Source organism: Myripristis murdjan, chromosome 9 (assembly GCF_902150065.1).
Source record: "Myripristis murdjan chromosome 9, fMyrMur1.1, whole genome shotgun sequence".
Taxonomy (NCBI): Eukaryota; Metazoa; Chordata; class Actinopteri; order Holocentriformes; family Holocentridae; genus Myripristis; species Myripristis murdjan.
In genome coordinates, this window is record NC_043988.1 from 20,584,303 (window position 1) to 20,610,768 (window position 26,466).

The 26,466-nt window shown below is 41.7% G+C and overlaps 2 protein-coding genes across 8 annotated transcripts; one reads left to right on the plus strand and one right to left on the minus strand.

Moving 5' to 3' along the window:
- Positions 1-261: 261 nt before the first annotated feature.
- Positions 262-10,961, minus strand: rmi1 (RMI1, RecQ mediated genome instability 1, homolog (S. cerevisiae)). 2 transcript variants are annotated; one of them, XM_030060786.1, is made up of 10 exons: positions 10,840-10,913; positions 10,229-10,465; positions 9,702-9,984; positions 7,830-7,940; positions 6,840-6,989; positions 5,673-5,743; positions 5,177-5,300; positions 4,814-4,895; positions 4,080-4,269; positions 262-2,563 (listed from the first exon to the last, which is right to left on the minus strand). In XM_030060786.1, exons 3-10 carry the CDS (start codon positions 9,861-9,863, stop codon positions 1,207-1,209), a joined length of 2,247 nt encoding a protein of 748 aa, XP_029916646.1. In that variant the 5' UTR covers positions 9,864-9,984; positions 10,229-10,465; positions 10,840-10,913; the 3' UTR covers positions 262-1,206. The 2 variants fall into 2 exon arrangements, with proteins under 2 accessions (XP_029916646.1, XP_029916645.1); XM_030060785.1 differs by having other exon boundaries at positions 9,702-10,465; positions 10,897-10,961.
- Positions 10,962-11,044: 83 nt separating this feature from the next.
- hnrnpk (heterogeneous nuclear ribonucleoprotein K) lies at positions 11,045-26,442 on the plus strand. 6 transcript variants are annotated; one of them, XM_030060792.1, is made up of 17 exons: positions 11,045-11,095; positions 12,117-12,191; positions 12,334-12,480; positions 12,987-13,084; positions 13,509-13,565; positions 14,548-14,591; positions 16,223-16,295; positions 16,864-16,977; positions 17,422-17,550; positions 18,457-18,785; positions 19,504-19,551; positions 21,503-21,545; positions 22,346-22,358; positions 22,966-22,998; positions 23,193-23,260; positions 23,859-24,028; positions 25,458-26,442. In XM_030060792.1, the coding sequence occupies exons 3-17, from the start codon at positions 12,423-12,425 to the stop codon at positions 25,486-25,488; spliced, it is 1,308 nt and encodes a 435-aa protein (XP_029916652.1). In that variant the 5' UTR covers positions 11,045-11,095; positions 12,117-12,191; positions 12,334-12,422; the 3' UTR covers positions 25,489-26,442. The 6 variants fall into 6 exon arrangements, with proteins under 6 accessions (XP_029916652.1, XP_029916653.1, XP_029916649.1 ...); XM_030060793.1 differs by having other exon boundaries at positions 21,506-21,545; XM_030060788.1 differs by having other exon boundaries at positions 11,067-11,168.
- Positions 26,443-26,466: the final 24 nt, after the last annotated feature.

Sequence of the window (26,466 nt, forward strand, 5' to 3'; positions counted from 1 at the left end):
TTTGTTCAGGCTTAAACATCAACCACCCACATATAAACATATGTTCCCTAAGGCATCTCTATTAGTCCTTTCTGCTCATTATTATCAGACTGTAATGACTTTGTCTCTGTACTTAAGTAAGACTAAGACTTTCGGATGTACAATATGGATATCCAATTCAAATTAGTTTGCAGAGTTGATGTGCATGATGTAAATAATATGAATTAAAAGTGGGACTCCTTCATGATTGTTCAGAGAATGGCAATAATCACATGAGGACAAACAGAAAATGCAAAATTAGTTGTAGAAATTTATTTTCAGTAAGTTTTATTAAGCAAAGAATGAAATCATAAAACCTTTCTAACAATTCACTTTGATGGGAAATCCATGAAATATAAATAGACAAACATACACATACACATAGATGAGCTTTATAATAAACAGAAATAATCAAAGCCCATGGCCTCTCCTTTACCATCCTTTCCTCTCATTCTCTTCTGTGGAAGTTTATTAAAGACCCACACTGCCCTTGGAGATTCAATCATTTTTCAGTCAGAAGCAAAGGGTGTATTGAATGAATGCGAAGGCGGGCAATTCATTACAACAATAAGAGGATGAGGTTTTTTTTCCCCTCTCTCACTCTATCTCTTTTCACATCTCGGGCTCCTTTCTTTTCCCCTTCCCCTTCCCTCTTTCCTTCACATAGTTCAAAATGTTTAACCTCTCTATGTAATTATGAAACTCCAATCTGAGTCCTTCGGGCTGACATGACAACCGGTCCAAAAAGTGTTTAAAATATTTAAAAAATTTCCATTTGTTTACTTTGCTGGGACTGGTTGTAGTGCATTATAAATAGAAAGCTCAGTTAAGTGAATGAAGTCCTTTACTAACAAATGACAGAATGTCTCATGCTTCACATATAGCAGATGGGGTGCATTGCAACACACGGTTTAGTGATCATCAGACATCCAGTTAACACATTCTGCTCTCCAAAACCGGGCAGAACGGCAGGTTGATCACAAATCTCATTTTTACAGTTTTCATTTGCTGACTAAGGTCAGTGGTCAATAAACTGAAAATAACTCACTGTACATGGGAAAACTTGCAAGGTGCTTCTGATGTGCAACCTTCACCCATGCTAAGGATGGATAATTGTCTTTTCCAGTGCCTCTTGTTTTGTTGTCACCCTTCCTTTAAACTCTCTCCCCCTTAACCTCTATTCTATCTTCATTTTCTCCTGTCTCTCACCCTCTGCTCCAGTGCCTGCAGCACTTTCTCTGTGACTGGCTCTGCCTTGGTCACCACAGCTCTCCTCCCTTGTGGTTCAACCACAATGGCCATCACACAGCACATATCCACCAGCGCTTCCTGACACCTCTTCATCCCAGTGTCTAACTCACCTCTCCGAGCCGGGTCACGTTTCAGAACTGCCTTCTCTGCCACAGAGAATCCCAGCAGACCTGTCAAAACCTCATCTGACAGCTCCACATCCAAATAACCACTTCCGTCCGATATAGTGGCACAGACCCGCCAAACACCGTTGCTGCTGGTCAGCTTCCCCAGGAGGGTGACAATAAAGGCTTTGACACGGATCTCAGCAGTGTGTAGGTGTTGTTTAGAGATGCGCTCTTGAAGGAGACGCAGGTAAGTAAATGGCAGGGAGGTCAAGGTGAGAGCAGGGACAGTGCTGCTGTCACACTGTGGATCTTTTCCAACAGATACTCCATCCACATTTATGGCACTTGAGGTGTAACTGCGCCCCTGAGTTGTGCTGTGTGCGCTTGCAAACGTAGGTGTCGTCTTCATGGAAATTATATCTGTAATTCCTTTTGGCGACTGGCTGCTAAGTCTATATTTGGAATCTGCTGATTCTGTTTTAATGGCAGCTCTGTCTATGCCTAATCTGGACTGACAAAGCCCTTGAGGTCTCTCATTCACGTTCTCAAATCTTTCTTGCCGTCCAGACCCTGAGACTTGAGCCATTTCTTGAGTTGTACTGTGTGTGCTCTCAAGTCCGGCTTGCCCAGTTTCTATCTCTGTGATAAAGCAGGAATCCATGTCTTCATCCAGGAAAACTGTCTCATCATCAGTTAGGAATTGGCCACCATCATGGGACGAGGATGAAGCTGAGGGCAAATAGGGATTGGAGGTCACTGCCGCCAACTGCCCTTTGTGTTTGTCTGGCCTAGCAAATCTGGAGTTGTCAGAGCCAAGCCGTGACCCAGAGTCATTCAAAGTCTGCTGGCGTGGTTCTCTGTCACACCGATCAGTCTGTGGTTTTGTGGCTCTGTCAAAGCTGCTGGGATTTGCTGCTGTTCTGTTATCAGTCTGTGGTCTGCTTCTGTGACTGCTGTCAGACTGAGGGGTGATGTTTGTGTTTTCATGAAAAATTATACTGTCCAACTCATCCAGGGGGAGGTCATCAAAGTCTTCATCGGGAAAATCTTCATCTGCCATGTTGTAATCTGTGACATCTGGAGGAGTCGAGCAGGTGGAAGATACAGGGGCGACTAGGTCAGAGTCTTCTAGCCGGCGATGACGCTGCACTGAGGCACTTCTGTAAGAGGGTGTGGAGGCTTCACTTCTGAAAGACACCATCCAATAACACTAAAACAGGGCATCTACAGGTTAAGACATATTTTGATGAAATTCAAGACTTTTTGGAAAAATAAACTTTTTCTTAAACAAATCAGCATTTCATGTGAGTATACAGGTACATCTTATGTTTATGATCGAGTGCAGAGGTAACTTTTTAGTAGTAATATGGTTGTTATTACAACATTTCATAGAATCATCTAGTTAATAGTTTTATAAGTTTGTCTACTGTCCTTTAGCTGGTGGTGTAATAAATCTACCCAATACTTTTTTTCCACAAAACATCACAGGTAAGTATAAAGAGATTTCTTTGCTGCTTAAAATTTATGAGTATTAAATAGCTTCTAAGGGCTTTCTTATGACCTATATTAGCAAATTTATGAAAAAAAGTCAAAATCTAAATGTTTCCGATCACTCTTTCATATCGCTCATAACTGTTAATTCCTTTCTTGAATAGCAGCCTGAAAATTCCCTATTTACAGTGAACTGGAGAAAACCTGTTTTGAGCATACACTTATTTTTAAGAAATATGTTTTGTGAATTGCAAACTTGTCTTAAAATTGTAAAGGTTCTTCATAATATCATCACTACCACATGCACAATCACCGTTTGGATGTTTCCCTAATTCATTCTCTCTAGGGAGCTCTGACATTACAGATCAGAGAAAATTATGATTTTCTCCCAATTTCTGACTAGAAATTCGTCAATGTTGACTAGTACAGACAGAACTGTACTGCTGTCTAGGAATAACATGATTCAAAGCTGAAGAAATCTATTTGTTTCCTGTTCCCATTCTGCAAAAAGAAAAAAAAAATACAACCACAAAATGGATATAAACCATCAACTTACTAATTAAGGAACATCTTTAATAACTGAGCACTGCTTTAGTCAAATTAGCAAGTCAAAATGAACCTTTGAAAAGTAACTGGTATCCATTTCAAAGTAGTAATTTGGCCAAGGTCTAAAGGAAAAGGTTGAAATTTTGAGTTTAATCCATTATTTTTCTCTGAACAATGCAGAGATACCCCTAGTGGTGTTAATCAAAAAAGATCTCGCTCGCATTGTTGGCAGCTCTCATTAAAACCATGGGTTGTCACCGGCTGAGAGTGAATGAGCTCACTGGTGAACAGTGGTGAAAAAATGTGGGTTTATTAATCCTGGAGTAAAATAAGATGTCTCACCCCAGTAAGGAAGGCTTGAAAAAACACACAAGCACACATCTAGACTACAGACGGCAAAAACAATCATAAAAATTAAGTTTCTTTGAAAAATCATAATAACAAGTTTGTCCATGGTCTGTGTGTGTTCACTGAGGAGTCCTGAAACTACTAAAAGCCTGTTTCTAAGGTAACTGGAGAAAAAAATGGAGAGATTTCTTTGCTGAAGAAAAACACTTAAGTAAAATTGTAAATGTCAAAGTATTCCTTTAAGTATATTTGTCCAAGAATGGAGACTGGTGAGTTTCAGAGTCAAAATGTCAAGATATCTCATTATCAACCACCCACCTGGATGAAGCAGTGGAGGCATGGCTCCTGACAGAGGAGCCTCTGGAGGAATGAGTGGAGGCCTCACTGAATGTCCCATAGCCGCTCTCCAAATGAGCGCCCCACCGACCCCTTTCCACCTCCTCCTGGGCCTCCAGACTGGCCAGCAACTCTTCATCATCTACCTCCAAGTTCTCTGCTTCCTGGTTACCTGAACAGGAAACAAAAATAGGTTCAATTATACAATGAGTAGTTCCAGCCAAGCAATATGATCGATACGCACATCAGCCATGTTTTATGAATTTGTGAGAGTTTCACTGGAGAGGAGTGTGCTCAACCAGATGAAACCAAATTCATTCTCCTGAATCCCAAGACTGATCCATGAGCTACAATAATTATTTCCTGTGAACGGATCGGTAAACTTCTTTTGTTTATTCATATGATGATGTGCAAGTTTCACGCAGCACAGGACGTTCACATCATGTTACCTCCACAGGATGCAAACTAATGATGCTAGAATGGAGAGAAGTCCAGAGAGCTGAGGCACATTGCCGAATCTGAGTAATGTCCTTTCATACATAAAAACAAAACATACTTAAAAAAGGTAATTATCAATTTTCCAAAGCCTTTTCAACAAATTTTTCAGGATTTTCAAGGGCCATCTGCGTGAGGTGAAGGATGCAATACCCTAATCCTCGAGTTTCAACCTGCCCTCATTTTACACAGCACTAGATATCCAGCCCTCATGGATATACCTTCGGGTAATGCTGGCGGGCCCTCCTCCCCGTCCTGCTGTTCCTCTTCAGGAAGTCCCAGAGTTCTACACAACACCTTTCCCTGGTTAGAACAGTACACAAATTACATTTTCTATTGTATAAATTATTGTATTGCATTCACTATAACCAAGGCTGAGATGTATGTTCCCCGCTGTGCTATACACAAAAAAACAAAAAATGGAATCATGAAGTGATCAGGTACAAGCAACATCTGTGCAATTATAACTGACCTTACAGAAGCACATCACACAAGTATGGATTGTTTTAGGTTTGCTTTGGTTTCTGCAATTGAAACAAGCACCGCAATGCAAAATCAACAACCTAATGAAACAAACAGCTTACCTGGCTGTTTCTGTTTACCAAGTCTTCTACCTCACCACCCAGGACTTTGACGTTGGCTGGACCCAGCAACAACATCCCCAGTCTGCAAACTATCTGCCCCTGCAACTGCAGCTTCACACCAGGCCTGGGGAGAGAGGGATATGGGAGCTATGAAACATGCTGTACATTTTGAAAATACTTCACTGTCAGAAGGTCAGACTGGTTCTTTCTCCATTCATGGAAAAAAATGCTAATGAAATAGCAGTGATACATTTGACTATTATTTTGATTCAATAAAAATAACATTAACATGATATTCTGTCCCAAAACATAAATATTGTGGAACATTTATAAGGGTCGAAGTAACATTCTACCATAGTCCTTTTACAAAGAGGCATAGCTACCTTCAAGGTGAATTAATGACTAAAATTCAAAATTTCAGGGTTCCCCTCAGAGAACAGGGTACAGCAAAAATAAGGAACAATGGAGTTAAGTTTGACACAGGCTACTCATTAACCTGAGAGCTGTGCTGAGTGCAGGGATCGGCTGATACTCCATGGCTTCCAAGCTCTGGACTCCATCTGTCACCTGTATATCAAGACAGTTTATTTGACAAGAATACAGAACAAGCTTGCACTTAAAAAGAGCAAAAATTACAAATATGTGCATTTACATGTTACAGAGAAAGTTTTCAGGAATTCAGAAAAACTGCAAAGATTTTCCCACTGACACCAATGCATTTTAGAACTGCCAGGCATCTTTCCATCTCGTGGGTCTTAGAATTATGGAACTAACTCAAAAAAGGCACGGTGACAGGAGGGAAAAAAAATCGGAGTTGAAACATTTCCAATCAACACCAGCCATATGCTTGAGTAACCATGCAGGGCAGAGAACAAGTGCAATACCCGTGGTGAAAATTATGTAGTCTGTGCCTTATATCCCAGCAGTTGGCTCACTCTTATACTGCATGGCCTCACTAATTGCACTTGACAGCTCTGATTCGGCTGGGCAGGACAGAGCTCCATGTCATTTCTTCCCAACCAAACACAGTCCTACACTAGGGCTGGACAATTATTTGTGTATAATTGAAGATCATAGTTTTTGGAATACTAGCAATACTGGATTTTTTCCATTTATAATGTCCACTATAATGACAGTAACCAATATGTTAATACATGATGCCAAAAGTGTCATAGAAAAATGCCACAGATCAAATTCCTCAGATCATCAAGATGAATAATTGTGACTTATAACTGTCGAGTAAAATACTATTATTTTAGGTGTAATAATACAGTGCGGTTTCTGCAAGTTTTTCCCACTAAGGTGATCCCTAGAGAAACACCTGTACCAAACTTTAGTCTAGCATAAGGCTTGATGCATGACTTAGCAACTAGTCCATTGTGTTACATCTGTTGTGAGAGAATAAATGGGCAGGGACATCTCTGGAGAATGTCAAAAAAAAAAAAAAAAAAAAAAAAAAAACATCACAGCGCATTTTCACATGGCTCACCTGAATTAAGGCACACTGGTTCACAAAACAGTGATCATTGATAACTACTCATAATTTGATTGGGTCTTTGAAAATTAACACTGTCTAGTTTAATGGAACTACTAAATGCTCAGGAGCATAATAGGGATATGGGATTTCTTTCCTAACCTGCCTGATTTTATTAATGCCTCTGACCTGTAGCAGCAGCATGCGATTTGGCTTGGCCTCCCAGGGCCTCTGGGTGGTCTGTGTGACAGCAGACACCTCCTCATTGGTACAGTCTGTGCCCCTCCATTTCTGCAGCTGACCATAGGCTGGCTGGCTGATGTCCAGTAATGAGTCAACCTAAAACAGAGCGGGCAAAACCTTTGATTCATTGCCTTGTACCTGCATATTGAATTCTGACACACTACTGTGCTTAAGTTGTTAAACGCTTTTGGTAATCTATCAATACTGGATATATAGCTACAGTTGTTTTACAAGGTGAATTACACCAGAATCATTTGCTACCAGTTTCATAGAAGTGGCATGTGTTTGTACATGCACACATCTTATGGTTCTGCTCATAGTATATTTGACTCCTACTACCATACGAGTAAACCTATTCCTGCCTTTGGGTGGTCCAATTTTCGGGCCATGACCTGGAAGCCTGTGAGTTTTTAGAATAATATGTCCTTTCTTTGAATAGCCACACCTGAATTGCTTCCAATAATTCTATTTTTGGTACAAAAAAAGATTGTATGATGTCGCTTTGGAGAAGTCAGAGAGAAGTCATCCATTCTTTCATCCCTGCACAAAACCCTTCCCATTTACATCTTTGCCACCTAAGCCTCTCCAGCTGCTTTTGTAATTTTCTCTCAGTCCATGGATTTCATCTCGTTAGGTTTCATTATTAGCTGGATTATAATAATCTGTAATACATAAGAGAACATAGACACCACCATGGAAAACACTAATGAAACAGGGAGAGCAAAAGGTCTTCTATTCCCTGAGCTGTGATACACAGTCAATAACACACTGTGGCATACAACAACCAATCAAATATTATACAAGTATTCAGGTGGCATTAACTGATTCACAGATTTAGGCAGTGTCTAAGTTACAGTATATTTTAGGATTCATCACAATACATTAATGACAAATACATACATGCTATGGTACAGTATGATATGATTAAATCTTCACCTGGACACAGAAGGTGCCGCTGAGCTCCGTCTTATGGGCCTGGGAGAGCCCTTCAGGGAGAACAGCATGGTCCAGGTCCCTCAGGTCTGTCAACAGCCACTGGTCTAGCACCTAAAATGATGATGGGCTGGGTTTCAAATCTGTCACACAATGCCATTTAAGTGGATGAGTCTCAGGCTGCCTGCACCTCTGACATTCACTATACCAAGTTTTTCTATGGTCAAACACAGTTCAAGTCTCTCTGAGTATGAACTATCAGTTGACTACACTGTAATAGCCCATGATATGGTATTGTAATTACATAATAACATAAAAAAGTACATTTAAGAGATCTCCAGTAGCCACAGTATTAGACATACCAATGCAGTACACCTATCAGATGCCTCTCCCCATTTCAGAATAGCCTGTTGTGTTCACAACAGCCTGAATACTTCAAGGAATGCATTCAACCGGGTGCTGAAGAGGCTGCATTGGGTTCTATAGCATCATGCAGTTCCTGTAGTTATTCTGGCAGCACATTGATGCAAGACACATCCTATTTCAGCTAATTCCAAAGGTGTTGTATTGTACTGAGATCTGCGCAAGCCATGAATAAACTAAAGCCACTGTCATTTTCTTGGGGACATCATGGGATGATTTTCACCTTGTGACACGATGTGATATCATCTTCAGTGTCCATTTGATAAGACCGACTGTGGCCATGGGGGACAAACCTGTTCAGCAACATGTTTAGGTACACTTCAAATGGTGATCTAGTGGTAGAAAACATTTCTCACACCATGACACCACCACCAGCAGCCAGTGCTATTTACGCTGGGCAGGAAAGATGCGTGAAATCAAGTTGTAAACACCAGCTTCTGATACTGCCATCAGCATGTTGCATCAGAAACTAGGATTCGTCAGACCAGGCAGTGTTCTTTCAGTCTTTACTCATTAACATTACTGTAACACAGCATGGTTTTCTACTGCTATTGCCCATCTTCAAGATTTGTTGAGTTCTGCATTCTGAGATCTCCTTCTGTACACCACTAATGCACTGAGCTGCTATTTACATATTTGTAACCTGCCCTTGTTGCACTGAATGTGTATTGCCATTTTTCTGTTATCTCTCTCTCATTAACAAAACATTTTCACCCTCAGGTGAAAATGCTGATAGCCACACTCAGCTGACGGGCATTTTTTTCTTTCCACCATTCTCAGCAAACCCTGGACACTGTTGTACATGAAAACCCAGTGGGTCAGCTGTTTCTGACACACTGGGGCTAGTGTGTCTGATAGAAATGGTCAAAGTTGCTTCCCAGCAAACATTGTCTGGACAGTGATGTCATGTCCCTGTTCAGAAATGGTTCTGGTTGGACACAAAAACTGAAATGTGGTTAGGAGCTGGATGGCCATATGGTGATGACATCCAATCTTCAACTGACAATACATCTGTCCCATCGCCCAAACCTTTTGCTAACCTGAACAAAATAGCTACTCAAATCATGTTCTATTTTTGTTAGTGTGTATTTTCTGCGACACTTTCATATGCAAGAACACTGGATTTCCTTAAGTACAATGAAAGGAACACTAGAGCCTCTGAAAGTCTTTTTATGGGTCAAACTGACAAAGGAAGCGATTGACAGCTGGTTCTCCTTTCAAATTCAAAAGTGAAGTAGATGCTAAAATAGGGTAGTATATTTTCTCCCTCATGCATGAAGCATCAATGGTACACAAAACCACATTCCCAACCCTGTTATATTTTGTCTGTGCCACTGCACTGTCAGAGGATGCCCATCAATTCAACATGGGTTAAGCATCCATCCTCAGTCATCGTTTTGCGTTGAACTGTGGAGGCAGACAAGGTCAGACTTTGTGGCTGCTGATTCTTACCTGCTGGTTGATGTGCTGCTGTGTCAGACGGCCTGCTCCTCCACCCTCCTCCTGCAGCCACTGCACACAGGCCTCCAGCCAGGCAAAGGGCACCTGGACATGCCAGGAGGACTGCAGCCAGGCCTGGGTGGCACACACCACTCCATGGATCTCAGGAGCCATCCTCTACCTCTGCTACTAACCCTGAGTTATTTTCAGCTATTTTCTCCTCCACGGCTAGCTACCATGTAAGGTGTGCACAACTCCAGCCGTCAGTAGTTGATTTTTGTGCAGTTGCTGCTATCTAAGGATCAATTATTCAGTTAAATATTGTTTAATGACCAGAGTAACTACACCACATTACCTTTGCATACCCAATTTTTGTAGCAATGATCTGATTTGTGTTATATACACATATACAATACAGTTTGTATTTGCCACTGTGTGATTTGGTCAGTAAAATATACTTATTTTACTGACTCTTTGTTTAGATGTCAAATTGTGAAGTTTCACTTGAAGAGATATTTTCACCTGTCTGTAAACCTTACCTCTACTGGTTCTGGTGGTCCTTTTCATTTAGCTCAAGGCAGAGCACGCAGCACCCCCTGTGGGTTTGAGACTGTCACTCTCTACCTGTATCTAATGAATCTTAATAATAATAAATAATTGTCACTAACTTAGCAAATAACAAACTGCTGCAATGCAAGAGTCTGGAGTACTATTCTCGGCTGTCCTTTTGTGGTCCTATCAGTCTGGATGAGCTGCTAACGTGTATCTTTGAACAGCTGGAGGAAAAAAAAAAGAAATTTATTGAGTTGTCATTGGGATTTCTAAAAACTACTCAAAAGCAGGCATTTGCACACAGCGAAGAAAATTATTTCTTGCTTATGAAGGTTATCTGGGCAACATGAGGACAAGCTTGTGAGATTAGCATTTCTTTCCTACAGCAATTAAATGAACTGGTCCTCCCTGTCGTGTTGACTGGAGAACAGCCAAGGCGCCAAAGTTGACTGTCCAACTTGTTTAGCAGCGTTTATGCTAGCTTGGCTTTCTTTGCATTAATTAAAATACTTGAGCGCGTGAAAATTCAAGAGTACTTTCTAATCATGACAAACATCATGTCGCTACAAGTCAATAGTAAGACGCAAATGAACGTTACCGTGGTAGATCTTAAATGAACAGCAGAAACAGCTTGATTGGCAAGACTGAAACTTACGGCTGTGAGCGAAACGGGGGAATGGGCGTGCACGTTTGTCAGCTCGTTGCGTCATCTGATTGATCTGTCTTCTACCCAATGGCTGCATTCAGCCGCTTGATCAACGTTCAAGTCCACCAATCGCCGGAGCTTTGTCTGACGTCGACGCCTTCCGGTTTAGTTGAGAAGGACAGGGAACGAGCGAGGTGTTGCATCGCAGGTTTGTGTTTTCAGTAGCTACATTTTATTTTTTTCTTTGGGACGCGTTGGTCTTACATTGTTGAAATAAGCAGGTATTTACAAATACGCACCTTCTGCTGCTCTCAAGATACCCACTCCCCGTTCGGCACGGATAACCAGTTAGCTTTGATTTGCTGAAGTTGCCTAATTAGCTGCCTTGGGTAGCTCCGGTTGTGCTTTGGCAACATGATTACAATATGGCGAAATTAGCCAACGTTAGCCGTTAGCCTGAGTGGTAACGTTAGCTTAGCTAATGTTTGACGTTAGCGGGCCTGGCTTTGTATTGCTCACTTGTCAGTAACTAAAGGCTTGTTTGACTGAGAGCTGCTTTGTCTATTGCATTATACCCCTACAGTTACTCTGGGAAGATATGTCATAATATAGCGTTAATTTAGTTACCCCTCCTCGGATGTAGCATTACATGCTAGTTAGCTATGCTACTGTGCTAGCCGTGTTAGCGGTTGCTGCTGCTACGACGGCCCGTATAGGCTTTGTGAGGATGTAGAGATGGCTAGAAAGCGTCTCCAGCGTCATTTCATCACCTGGACAGAATGTGACCATCATTCATCACACCTTACATTTTTTTTTTTAGCTTGGTCATCATCCGTCTTTACATGGTTTCTTCACAAATGTAAATGATACTCCGTGTCGTTTTGTCGAAATCGGCAGTCAGCGTTAGTTGGAGTTGTTTGTACCTGTGCGTCGTGGTTGGGTGAATGGCTGGGCTTTAGGTCCACAGTAAAGATTTGTTTTGCATTCCGGATTAAATTCTAATAAATCAATTGAATTATTTGTTGTAGTTCGTCGCTTTGAAGAAAACTGTATCGATCGCCGAGTGTTGACTCAGACCATTTGACTATCTGATGGTTGTTTTTTTGGACACAGCAGTGCATATGCAATAACATTAAAGAAAACATGGCTAAGGTTTGCGCATCGCGAATTTTGTGATCACTGAAATGCTGTTTTACATTTTATGCCGATTGTTTCCCCTCCCTCGGCAGGTTGCAGCAGCTGTTTGGTCCTCTCTTATTTTAGTTCCGCCTATTATCACGCCCTTGTCCGTGCAATAAATATTGGTGAGTGCCCGTCTTCTGCCAGTCTCCCTCGTTTTGTTTCTCTGTTGTCTCAGGTATATTAACCGGCGTTTTTTTCCCGACACATATTCAATTTTTTTCCTCGTTTCCCTCCCACTCTAACAATGCTGACTGACCACCGCAGCTCATCAGACCCAGTTTCTTGTCTCCTCTCGCCGTTGCCTGTTCCCTGGACCGAGGTGCGCACCTTATCCTGCCTGCTGTCCACTGACAATGGAGACAGAACTTGAGCAACAAGAAGAGACCTCGTTCAGCAACACAGAGACAAACGGTACATCATTTATATTTGTTATATCAACCTCTTGTCTCGTTATTATGTAAGCTTTTCTGCATTATTCAGTATTGAATTTAACTAATCCTTAGGTGAAGGATATTTTTTTGTGTTGATTTAAATTTTAGGAATTAGTACAAGCCTGCCCATAGAAAATCATGCCATTTAGTCTTCCCGTCAGAAGCGGATGCCAGCAAGCAGCTCTGTGCAGCAGTTAGGCTGCTTAGCCATATAATTTCCCTGATCTCTTTTCTCTAAATTGTATGATACAGGGGGAAAAAATCCTTTTTTCTATGGATTTGCATACAGCAGGATAATTCTGTACATGTAGCTTATAATATGAGATCAAGATGTGAGCCGTATCAGTCATATGCTGATTCTGTCCTCGACTTTGGAGTGTGCTCATGAGCCTTTTAGTGTTACTGTGGAAGGTTGTGTGTGTAGTTTTTTCCCCCCTTCTTTTTGTGTTTGCATTTAAGCACTAAGCATGTTTTATCTTATGCCAGGTAAGCGCCCAGCGGAGGACGCAGACGAACAGAAATCATTCAAGCGCTCCAGGAACTCAGACGAGATGGTGGAACTTCGCATTCTCCTGCAGAGCAAAGTAAATCACCGGTTTCATCTTATTTATTTACATCTATCCTGTTTTTGTCTCATCTTTTCATGCATCCCCATTCTTTGTTGATAAGCCATTTTATTCAAGATTTCAGGGTCTGTGATTGATTCTCAGCTTTCATTCATTCATCATTAAATAGTTTCTTTCCTGCACTGCCCACGTCTATTTGCATCTTTTGTTTTGGCCATGTCATCATCACAGCCCTGCCTTTTTAAATCTTGTTTTCTCGTCTGTGTCAGCGTTATTCTGCCAGTGTTGATTCTGATCGTGTCATTTGGAATTTACCCCTCCATGTGTTTGTCCAAATGTGTCTGTTAATTACTGTGTTACTGATTTTTTTTTTTTTTTGGATGTATGTTTTTATGTTTATTTATGTATTCATTATTGTGTATGGTGTTTTTGTCCTTTTTAGAATGCGGGAGCTGTGATTGGGAAGGGTGGCAAAAACATCAAAGCCCTTCGTACAGACGTGAGTACATCTATTTTGTGCAACTTGATTTTTTTTTTCTTTTGTTTCTGTTGCCTCTGGTGGGCAACCTGCCAACAACTACCAGACTACCTCCAGATGACCCCAGTTTTGTTTTGGTACATTTATACCGGCTAACTTTAAAAAAAATCATTTCGGTATGTAGAGGTGGGTCTCTTGATCAGTAGTAAACAAGGGCCGTGGTGAGCTGATAGTTGTGTTGATGTTAGCCTACTGTTCTTGAGATCTTCTGACAGGCCCTGTGGGGTTGGTTCTGTCTTTTCCTTCTCACATGAACATCATCTGATTGTCTCAGCTAAACTGGCCCTAGGCACAAATGTCCAATTTCACGTCCATTTTCCATAATGACAGTTTATTAAAACGACTTTGTCGTGGCAGCGCTGAAGCTCTTGATAATTATAGAAAGAGAGCAGTGCATGAGGTCACTTTTAGCGCCAACTGCCATTTACCATTATCCTAGAAATGTTTACGCAACCTGGCCAATTCTCAGTTCATTCAATGTCATTGCCTCTCTTTCTCTAACCCCTCACACTTTTTCTTCCCCCTCTCCTCAACTTCTATTCTTCTCTCTCTTTCTCTGGTCTCTTCCCCAACATTGAACCCCTCTTAATCTCAATATGCCATTACCCATTTTCCAATCTCACCTTCTCCTCTTCTCTCTTTGACAAACCAATCTCTGAGAGAAAACAAATAAAGTCACATTGACCAGTGTAGAGCCTGTATATTAAAAATGTATTCCTCTTCCCCCCTCCCTCTTCCCTCTCCCTTGTTTATTATTTTACTGTTGACTTTTTTGCCCACTTCCTCCTCTGTTGCCCATGTTCTGGATGGCCCCTCCTGCGCCCGCCCACCTGACACCCTGGTTGGCCCTGCCCATAATCGTGCCCTGTCCCTAAATGGGCGCCTTACTTGATTGACATCTGTGTGCTCGAATGGCCCTGGCCCCTGCCCATGCCACGCCCAGTACAATGCCAGTGTGTCAGTCCCAGACAGCAGTGGGCCTGAGCGGTATGTCCCTAAGCTCCTCCCTCTCACTGCCTGACTACAGGACAAACAAACAAGCAAAGATGAACAATAGTCATCCTGCCTCTGTCAAGTCACTGTATTTTAACCTACCTGTTCTCAGTATCTTAGCCTGAAACAAAATGCCTAAATGCGTTCATGTCCAAATCTGCCTCTTGAGCCTGTAAAAGCCATGTCAACATCCTTTATATGCCTCCATTTTAAAGTCACGTCAGCATTGATCCTCAGGCAGGTGTTGTCAAGGTTTTTCCACAATCTTCCACAGTCTGTTAAATCTACGCTACAATCTGTTCCAGTGCCAGTGTTTGCAATATGTCTGTGTTTTTGTATTATTTTTAGTGATGATTATCTATCCTCTATCTTCGCGTTCCTCCACCCCCACCCCCCTCTCAGAATGGATATACTGGTGGTTGTTTTTTGTTTTGTTTTGTTAGTTTCACAAACATGCTCACATGCTTCTCGCATCATCCCATTCTTTCCTTGTGATGCCCTCATTATTTTGCCAGACCAAGATTGTCCATTAAGTCTGCAATGCAAAAGGCCAGCTAGGATTCAAGTGTTGTGTGTATTTTTCCTTTACTGTCTTCTGCTTCATCTGAGCTTGGTTATTGACTGTTGGAGCTGTGGAAAGTACGAGATCTATCTCTGTCTCACTCATCTCATTGTTCCGTTGTTTCATGTTTGTCGCTTCTCCCATTTCCTTAAAAACCATCGAGTCCAGTGTTGGTACACCTCGTTTTTCCATGGTATAACCTGCTCTGTTACTCTTTCTCGGCTGTCTATCATTCTTCTCCCATCTACAAACTGCTCTTCAGTTCTCTTGATCAGGGAAATCATTGTACATTTCTTTCATTAATTGAATCTCACTAGTTTTCAACCCCCAATTTTTGCCCATGTCTTTTGTATCAGGGTGGATGCAAACAACAAATCAATTGGGCCTAACTGAGCTCCAAAACGGATGTCCCAACCAAACGTTTGAGGCTAGCATGCCTTGATAGGGATAAAACAAGATGGGCATAAGATTTATACCTTGAGCTTATAAATTTGTGTGGGGAAATGTAGTTGGGGCAAAATTTGGTCAAAGTCTTTGTAGTGTGCATCCACTCCATTTGGTCCCAGGTTGTTAGAATTTTCTCCCTGGCATCACTGGTGCTTTTTACTGCCAGATCCTTCTCAACCCTCTCCCCCCCTGCCTTGTCCCCTTCAGTGATCACCAAACACAATCACTTTTCTTTGGGTTTCTTTCATTTTGTCTACTCCTGTCTTTTTTTTCTCTGGACAACAGACTGATTCATATTGTTTATGTAATAGTTATCTGCCATTTACAGTGTTGGATTATCATTGACGCCCAACCTACTACCCTGTTAGGTGTTGAAAATATAAAACTTGAGCTGTTCCTTTTAGCATGGTTAGTCTCAGTGGTGAATGGGTTCAGTGGGGGTTTGTTTGTCGTTTGTGTTTGAGACTTGGGGGGGACATGTATAATTATCTGATCTGAAATGCTGTTCCCTCCCTCCTCGGGAATGATGCACCACCTGACTGGTCCCTCCTCGGCTTTTCTTTGGTGACTCTTCATGACTGTGTCCTGGCCTGTGATTGGTCGGTGTAACATGAAGCATCCTGAGCATCAGCTCCGACATTGAGACAGTTGGAGAGATCCTGCTGAAGATTATCCCAACCTTAGAAGAGGTGAGAACTTGTTGAGCTATTTAAGTGTTATTTATTTTTTTTAATCTCATGCATGTCTTTTCCTCAGCACCATCTTAAATGCTATGGACTGAGTTGATCAAATATTAAAATAAAATTGCCACACAAAATATTTCCGTATTTAATCCATTTTACATAGATGTACTCCAGGCAGAGTTTAAGTAATCTTAGTTAGTTTGCAGTGTTTTTCATCGCTTTGCCTGCAGTACTGTGGTTTTATCAAAATATACCATTTCGTGAATATTGTAACCCAGACTGCCTTCATGTATCATGAATACATAGATTTGTGGTTGCAGTGGATATCAAAATGGAGTGTGGTGTGATTTTTCTACCCATTGAGCTACAGAAGCTATATTGTACATACAACTACTATTGTCTTAATAGAAAAGATCGTGGAAGGAAATGTTAATGCCCTAACATTAGTGCAGAACAGGTATGAGCCCCTTTCTGAAATGTCTTTTGATATTGATATTAATATGAATAGGTTTTCAGGATAGAATACTGTATACAAGAGTGTTATTCCAATGATTAACTTGTCCCACTCTTCCAGTACCAGCAGTACAATGGGATGGATTTTGACTGTGAGCTGCGTCTGCTGATCCACCAGAGCCTGGCTGGCTCAATCATTGGGGTGAAAGGAGCCAAGATCAAGGAGCTCCGAGAGGTATGTGAATACAAGGGATGGGTCCGTATGCTTACTACTGTCTTACAGACAGCTACGCACTGTAGTTTGTATGCTAATTGCAGAACACTGTCTTGCAGATATTTTCTTAATGGAGCAAATATCACAGCCCCTTTTTCCTGAAAGTTTTTAAGTTTTAAAAAGAACTGACTTGAGTCCAGCTGGAGATACCTAGACAGGATATAATTTTCCTGAGCTTCCTCTTCTGCTGTTCCACTGAACTGAGTGTCTATCTTCTGTGTCCTGCAGTACTTAACCACACAGATAAGGATGTCCTACCCATAGAAATATCAATTAAACGATAGATCTTTAATGTGGAAAATGCTTAGAGGTTTTCATTCTGCTATTATACTGATACAGTTGCTGTATCAGTATAATAGCAGCCTCTCTTCCTGTGCATACTCATGTCTGATTGTGTGCATGCAGAACACCCAGACCAGTATCAAGCTGTTCCAGGAGTGCTGTCCTCAGTCGACAGACCGGGTGGTGCTGGTTGGGGGGAAATCGGAGAGGGTGGTGGAGTGCATCAAGACGATGCTGGAGCTCATCTCTGAGGTGAGTTTGCTCTATGGATAAGAGTTTTTTTTTTTTTTAATGGTTTAACAGGCTCTGAATATAAATTTCCTCAATCTTTGGTCGTTAAAATTATAGGCTTGCCTAAGTCAATCAAAGAGGGAATATGTACAGGGTTAAAAATACCAAGTTAATTTAAAATCTAGAGCCAGCACTGAAGGTGCTCTAAACACTTGTTGCACATCTGATACTGGTTTCTATTGGTAATACAGAGCTAGTTTTGTTTTTTTTCTCCTTGATTGCATGGATGACTGCATTGAACTTATGCTATAATATAAAGTGTAACAATGCCCCTTCCGTGGGCATCTAAAAGCTATGTTTTAATTCATCATCATACCTGTAGCCCACACCTTTGCGTCGGTGCTGCTGAATAAATTGAGGATTGAGGATTTGTACGATTTCATATGTAGTTATAATGATAACAATAATAATAATAACAATGGTGGGAGTTATTTGTAGTTGACGCACTGCTCAGGTTCTCTGCTGACCATGAATGCTGTCGTATCCCCGAATTATTTTGTGACTCTTGTCCTGATGACACTTCTGATTTGTCTGTTTTGTATTTGCTTTTAATTTTTGCATGGTAATCACGAACAGGCTTGTAAAGGCAGTGACAGTCTTGCCAACTACTGCTTTTGTCTGTGAAACAGACATGTACAAAAAAGTCATTTGATTAGACTTTATTGTAAGAGTTCTGTCTTCAGTTCTATATAATTGTTTTTCAGCAGTATTTTATTTTTTATGCTAGAGTGGCCTGTCACTATGTGTTACATGTATAAGTTGATGAAAACATATATTTAAAACCTAATATCCACAATATACCAGTATCCATTGCAACTTTGTCAAATATCCATTGCTAGGTTAAAACGCCTGTCTGTCTTTCATCAGGCTCCCATAAAGGGCCGTGCACAGCCCTACGACCCTAACTTCTATGATGAAACTTACGACTACGGTGGTTTCACCATGATGTTTGAAGAGAGGGGGGGTGGCCGCAGGCCCATGGGAGGGTTCCCCATGCGCGGAGGCAGGGGTGGTAGTGGTGACCGAGGGTTTGACCGAATGCCCTCTGGCAGAGGGGGTCGGGGGCCTATGCCTCCCTCCCGCCGGGACTATGATGAGATGAGCCCCCGCAGAGGTCCCCCTCCACCTCATCCCAGGGGGGGCAGGGGTGGTGGCCGTGGACGCAACATGCCCATGGGACCTCCGCACAGAGGAGGGTAAGTGATAAATACACTCAGAGGATGTAAAATTCACAATCTCACTTGCCTCTTTAGTGTTTTCTTTCCAAGTCCTTTCTACTCTCACTGTCAGATTGCATGAGTTGCATGAGCCTTTCCCCTGGGCATGAGTGCTCAATTGTGTTGAAGGGTGTGTTTTATTTATTTATTTGAAACTTATCAGTTTCAGATGAAATGTGGCCTGCTACTCCCAAAATTAAATTTGAGTGTGGATACATCTTTTGTTTTTCTCGTGTGTTGGGTACCAAATGTCTGCATATGAGAGTCATGCAGTTTTATTATTTAAACCTGTTATCCTCTTGAGTCTGAAGTGTTGGACATTTGAGACATATTGGAATCTGTTCAATGCTCCTTTTTTTCTGAGATCATCCTAGACTGTCTGCATATGTACAGCCTACTACCTCTCCATCTGCTTACTTGTGCATTCTGAAGATGTGTTTGCCAAACTTACTTTCCATTTTGTCATTTGTGGGATGAATTAGATCCAATATTCTGCATGTAATCTAATGTTATACTATGCACGCCTTGGGGGAAAGAAGTCATTGATATTCCATGCATAGAGAACTTAAGAAGTCATTGTGCTCCCATTCCATGAAGTGTATGTGCTCATATTTGTGTGTCTGGGTGTGCATGTGTGTGTGAATGTGTATCTGTGTGTGTTTGGGCGTCTGTGTTTCCATCTCCACCTTGCCCACAGAGATGATCGTTACTATGACTCGTACCGTGGCTCAGATGACAGGTCAAAGTAAGTCTCTGCCCCCAAACATCTGCTCTCCTCCTACCTGGCTTTGTAGCCCAGTGCAATTTCTTAACAGGGATACTTTGACATTTTGATATTTTACGTCACCAGGCACTTGTCACAGCGGGAGTGGGGTCTCTCAATTTATACTTAACTTCAGCAGAAAATGGTTCACTGTTAGCATACCTCATTAAAACCATTAGATACTGCATCCTGCAAGCTAGCTTGTTACTCATTTTTTTCTTCATGAGGAACTGTAATAAGCCATTTACAAGTGCTGGCAGGTGCTCACTTGACTCACTTTCCCCAATGAATGACAATTGCCTGACCAGGAGAGATAACTAATTTCAATTCAAAGTGTTGAGGTATCCCTAGGAGTCCCATATTGCCTCACCCTATCTTATCTGTTGTTTTCCTATGCCTGTTATTCACCACCTCTCACAGTTGATAGAAGATAACTCTTATTCTCTTTGTAAACCTGTTTCCTCCTGTTGTATTTTTCACTCTAACACTAATCCTCCCCTTGCAAGCATCCATTACTCTCCAGATCTGTGCCTTTGCCTGTAAAACCCTGGCTTGCAAAAATCTCTCAACCTGAGCCCCATTTACCTGTTCACCTACTTGAAGTGTTTTCTAACAACCCTGTTTTAAATACTATGGCCTCCTCTACCCGGCGTAATCCACCCACTGACTTAGCTGCTCATTATCTAAATGCTATCATGATTATGCCATGGTTTGGCATCACTTGGCCTCATCCACACCAGTTCCCGCAGGTAAATTTCTTTGTTCACACATCTACTAGGCTGGCAACACAATAATCCTCTGGTTGGTTGTCATTTCCTTGTCACCAGTCTTAAGTCGGTTACTAGCAGCACTGTCACTGTCATGTTCCAAATTGTTATTTTGAAATTGTTTGGACTTGAAATTGCAAGCGTAGTGCACATCCATGACCAACTAGGCAGGTGCCAGATCAGCGGACTAAAACATGGACACCAATCAAGGAGTGCTTAGCCCGAAACGTCATTCCACAGTGGGTGCTCACACTAAATCTACACAGGGGAGCTCCAGTGTGCTGACTTCATTTTGTCTGGTGTACAAACTATTTGGACTCGTCATAATATTCACTACTGCACTGTACATCATTCCACTTCTCACTGCCTGCACCAGTTTGGAGTACTAAACGTTACAGCATTGTTCAAGATTGAGAGTGAGACAGTATTTGTACTAAAACATAGATTTGCAAGTCAGTGATTGACGGAAAATTGATGTTTTCACAATAAAGAAATCTAAGGATAAAGTTGTTTTCTGATAGATTTTTAATTGAGCAAACTCTCTCCTTCACCAATTCCTGTTTTAGCCTGACATTAGCTAATACCTGAATGAATATCACTGCATTCAGCAGTGGATACTTTGAAGTAATGGATTGGTTTTGATCATGCCATTTTGCATTGTTAGTGTTGTTAAAGTTAATGCCAGCCACACAGGATGCAAAATGGCTGCACAGGGGAACTGTGCCAAGCAAATGCACCAAATAACATATTGAGTTATATCATGGCTAGAGTCAGACAAGACAGTGACACATAAGTATGTTGTTTTGGAACCGCAGTAGTATCAAATAAGCCCAAACACATTTCTTCAACTAACTGCTTCATTTGAGCTCAGTTTTGGGGAAAAAGCAGCAGCCCTAGGCTTTCATCATCACCACCACCTGTCACTCCTCTCACCATAACACTGTCAGAGCTGTTCCTGTTACTGTGTGGGTGGATGGCTGGGAGGAAATGTGTTTGTAATCTTGCTCAGCTTGTGAGTGCAGTTTGACCTAGACCAGAGATTTTCTTTGGAATATTGTCAAGCATTTTATTCTAAGAATTTTGTCTCATCTCATTCTACCCCACCTCCCCCACTCTCTCTTTTCTCTGCCCTCTCTTTCCCCCTGTCCTCCTCCCTTCTTCGTCAGCAGTGACAGAAGAGGCAGACCGGATCGCTATGGCGATAACATGGTTAGTGACCCTTGGCTAAATGCATGCAGCTCTGTCTCTGGCATCTCATTGGGCGCCGGCATCCTCAGGCTGGCATGCTGATTGGTCCCAACACCAGACAATAGCAGTGATTGTCTGATGTCTTTCAAAGACAATAGTGGTTTATTGACAGTATGGCCATAGTTGGCCACTGATGTGCAAGTGTGTGCACACTCATCCAAGCCATGACCGTGCGTACATGTTAGTTCTGGCTTGTTGTAAGCCATCCCACCAAATGATGATAATCACCACAGCCGGAGACACCCCATGATAATCAGCTATAATTGCCCTCTACCATGTACTTTCATGACCAGCCTGTTTTTCCTGCAAGGAGAGGTAGGATGTGGGGGGTAGGGAGGGTGGAGGTGGCTGTGGCTGGTTGCTAGGCAATAATAACGCTTTGTTGACAGACTGGAAGGTCTCTCTCTCGCTCTCTGAGAGCTGGCAGGATACTGCCTGCCGTTGCTCAGCAACAGCTTTTTGAATCGCCTGTTGCCCTGGTGACAGCAGCAGCTGAATAGCAGGTGAAAATGGGGGCTGATGGAGATGCAAGGAGAGACAGGAAGGGGGGATGGAGGGAGGGAAGGAGAGAGAGGAGGAGTCTGGCTTATGGATGAAAACTGGGTGGCTTTCAGTTCAGTCTACTCCATGGAAGAAGCTGCTGCAGCATCCGTACATTTATCCTTTCAGTCCTCCATCCATTCATCAATGATCTGTAGGAGGGTGAAACGAGATGGGTTCACTGTGTGTAACCCTCCATTCTTTCTGTTTCTGTCCTACAGGGAGGGGGATATGGTAAGTGTTTCGCTTTATATCTTTTGTGTGGCATTCTCTGGATATGTGATTGCAAGGCTGTTGCAGCGTGTCTTTGTTAATGTAGTTATGAGCGCACAGTTGCCCATATTTTTTCCACCACACTGTGGTGTCCAGCACAGTGGCACTGTTTCACACTGTTGGCACCACAGCCGTCACTGTCATAACAGCTCTACATTCAGGAGGGCATTTTGTTTATGGACATAATCCCACATCATCAAAAATAAATATTTTTAATGCTAGCTGATCTGTTCATATGTAGGTTAGCATTCAGACTGGGAAGATATTTCTGCCGTTGCAAAGGTTGCAGTCAACATAAGGTGTTTTGCCTATTTGCAGTGATGTTTTGCTTCTGATGGTTGGCACACTAGCTCAGTGACATTTTATTTGAAATCTGATGGCGAGAGCGGCCGCAGGTGGCATTAAATGTTCATTTTATATCATTCAGCAGTTTTCATTAAAAGGCCTTTGAAAACAAGTATGAATAATCATGATTATGTCTTAGCTCAGTAATATGAGCATTTGTTATTTCGGTGATGCCAAAGAAATATCCTGGCTGATAATTGGTCTTGCTTGCTTGCTTTCTCAGATAACAGTTCCTCCTGGGACAGTTACCAGTCTGGTGAGTCTTTACAGCCTACAGTCCGTTTAATGTGGTCAGGAAAAATGTCATGTCTCTCCCCCTTCCCCCTCCAACTGTGTATTCTGTGATATGACGGTGTTGACAGATAAATCCATTTTTTATTTGTTTTTGTATTCTGCCACTCAATTTCCTGTCCCCTCTCTCTTTCTTCTTCTTTCCTTTCTCTCCCTCAGGTGGTCGTGGCTCCTACAATGACATGGGTGGCCCAGTCATCACCACACAAGTGACCATCCCTAAAGATGTAAGCAACACACACATGCACACCAAAGGAGAACCAATTCATTTCACCCACTGTAACCTTTTTCAGTTTTGACATTCTCTGAGATTGAGTCAAAGGCCATACTGCTGTGTGTGTCATCTGCACCCCCTCATATCCACTTATCCATAAATCATGAGATTTAGTCGTGCATATTATTTCAGCATTGTGACATTGATTCATCATACATGTTTTGACTAAAATGTCTGTAAAGGTAGTAATGATGTAATGAACAGTAAGTCACTGACTGTATTCCACATGAGCACACACCAGCTAAGGGCATATTAGTTCAACGCATACATTACTTCTAAAAAAAAAAAAAAAAAAAAAATAGAAAACTAGAGAGCTTGAGGGCATGCTGTATGCCATATTACCACCTAAAATATCATTTGAGTTTGTGTCACATATTGTCAGATGTATCACAAGTAATTCAAAGATTCGAAATTTTCAAATGCATTCTTGAGCATTTTTGATTTTTGATTTTGTTTCAGTTATTGTGCTGATCTTCTATTTTAAGCATTTTGCAGATTCCCCATGTCTAAAATGTTTTTCTCCCCCACCCCCCACACCATCCAACCTATAGCTTGCTGGCTCTATCATTGGTAAGGGAGGCCAGCGGATCAAGCAGATCCGCCACGAGTCAGGTGCTTCCATCAAGATCGATGAGCCACTGGAAGGTTCTGAGGACCGCATTATCACCATCAGTGGCACCCAGGACCAGATCCAGAATGCCCAGTATCTTCTTCAGAACAGGCAAGTCCTGGAACTCACCCTGTGACTCGGGTGAATTGCGTCCTACCTCATTTACCTGGGCCTTGACAGATTTAAAAACTTATTGGAATTGATTTGACATACCTGATTGATTAACCAGGCCTAACCTCGCTTCAACTGAAACATTTTTAATCCCTGCACATTGCTTTCTCTGAGTCTGCTAGCTTGCCTAGGTAGAGTGGAATGCTTTGAAAATCCCAATACATCGTTGTGTGGGCTATTAACCCTGCCTGACCACACATCTGGTCTGTTGGGCTAGCATCGTGCAAAGTTGGCTGAGTACTTGAATACAGTCTTACCACCTCCAGGCAAGCTGAGAGAACCATAACAAGTGCTTAACTGGACTTGATCTGGCTCTTGAAATGTAGATGCTTTACCTTTCTGTCTATGATTCCACTCATTTATAGATTTGACTTATTTACTTATTGTTAAATGTATAGATACTTTTATTATATGATATTGCATCCTGATCCTAGTTAATGCACTTCTTGGTGGGCCATGCATTTCTATTGCCTGCTGACTGCTGTCTCTTCTATTCACTAACCCCCTTCCTTTCCTCCCCATGCAACCTGCAATTAGTTCAAACCTTCCTCTTACATGAAATGGCTGTCAATGAGTAGACAAACAAAATAATTGCACATATATTCATATTTTTTCGTAACTGACTTAATTAAAAGGGTTCAGTATCATTGACATAATGTTTCTTCAGCTGTCATATTTATTCAGTAAATATGACTGGTAGAAGTAAACAATCAGAGTGTGTACTTCTCTTGCCATCCAAGCCGTTTCACTGTGAAGCAGGGAGTGGATTGATTCTTCCCCTGGCTGCTGCTGTGTGGAAGACTAGTGATTTTGTTGTTTTTAGTTAGATCAACCGACAACAAATCACAGTCTGCCAAATAGCACAGGCTCCTCCTCTTCTGTCTCCCTTGGCAACCACTAGGCACGTATAATATACACTACTACCTTGATGATGCTATCCAGCTTAGCCCAAATGCTAATACATCTGTAGAACCGCCGCCACTGTCTTATGAGTAGTGTAGTGTTGCCATGGTAACTAACCCTGCCTCCCTCTTCCTTCCTCTCCTCCCCCCAGTGCGCTGCACCTGCTTGGACACAAGGACTAACCACACCCCTCCTCCTCTTACTCCTTCCCCTCTTACTCTCTTCACTTCCCCCACTGACTCACCCCCCACCCTCCCCCACCACCACCACCCCTCACCCCACACACACACACTCTCTCTCTCTCTCTCTCTCTCTTCTACCCCCCCTTTTGTCCAAGATTGACACCCCCCACACACAATTGCCTAAATGTACTATATACATATGTATGCATATGTATTTTCATGTGATGTGAATTATAATTTTTATCTTTTGTATTTTGTTTCTTTTTTCACTCTTTATATTTCAGCGTGAAGCAGTACTCTGGTCAGTTCCTCTAGACCCAGGAGACTCAGATTGACGCAGATTGCCCCCCAACCCCTCTGTCCCTCTCCAACACAGCCCCCCTCAGAATATTATCCTGGATTGTGGGTTTCTCTTTTGAATTTTATTTTTGTATTTTTTAATGAGAAAAAAAAAAATAGGTCCAACATTCCTGTATGTAAAAGAAAATGTAGATGTTCTCTGCATTTTTTAAGAGTTTAGTCCAATATCTAGCACACACTCACTTTTTTTTTTTTTTTAAACACTGACATGTCTATCAGAATATTCTTCAGAGCCTCCCAAAAGACAGAAATAAACATAACCTTTATTTTATTTTATTTTTTTGGATTTTTTTTTTTTTTTTTTTTATGATTTGTAAGTGTGTTAGTGTCTCCAGAGTAAATCTGTCCAGTGTGTGTGTATGCATGTGTATGGGGTGGGTGTGCTTTCTCTTGTTGTCTGTATTGGTCTTCACACAGAGTTGTACCACAGTACCATTCAGTGAAACTTGCAGAATGTAAGCTACTTTCTTTTATATGGAACATTTTATGATTTATTATTTTTAAGAGATGTAGGAAATTGTACACTTCTTTCAAGTGGTTTCAGTTTCGGGGTGTTGTGATGTTTTTTTTTTTTGTTTTGTTTTGTTTTGTTTTTTTGAGGGGGGGGCTCTGAATTTTTGGGATGAATACCCTGACACCTTACTCAATTGTAAAAATTAAGATACAGGACAGTCTTGACTATTTTGTAAACATATTCATGGTAGTTCTTTGAGATCCGTATGAATTGTTTGAGTAACCTGAAGCGGAAACATGTAGCTAGCGATTTGTTATGACATTGTATGGGAGACTTGACAATTATGTGGAAGTGGTCTATTTTGTCCCTGCAATTTCTGTTCGCTCCCCATGCTGTCGACTTCACACTGTCAAACTGTAAAATTAATAATAAAGATAATGCCACTTTTTACTGAACTGACTTGCATTGTTTTCATAAGC

Bases quoted from the DNA above. Each gene is read 5' to 3' on its own strand.
- hnrnpk (XM_030060792.1), top strand. From the start codon at position 12,423: ATGGAGACAGAACTTGAGCAACAAGAAGAGACCTCGTTCAGCAACACA. The intron at 16,296-16,863 runs GTGAGAACTTGT...CCACTCTTCCAG, and splicing joins TTATCCCAACCTTAGAAGAG to TACCAGCAGTACAATGGGAT. The intron at 19,552-21,502 runs GTAAGTCTCTGC...CTTCTTCGTCAG, and splicing joins GGCTCAGATGACAGGTCAAA to CAGTGACAGAAGAGGCAGAC.
- rmi1 (XM_030060785.1), bottom strand. From the start codon at position 9,863: ATGGCTCCTGAGATCCATGGAGTGGTGTGTGCCACCCAGGCCTGGCTG. The intron at 7,941-9,701 runs GTAAGAATCAGC...TCATCATTTTAG, and splicing joins AGCAGCACATCAACCAGCAG to GTGCTAGACCAGTGGCTGTT. The intron at 6,990-7,829 runs GTGAAGATTTAA...GCTCTGTTTTAG, and splicing joins GCGGCACCTTCTGTGTCCAG to GTTGACTCATTACTGGACAT.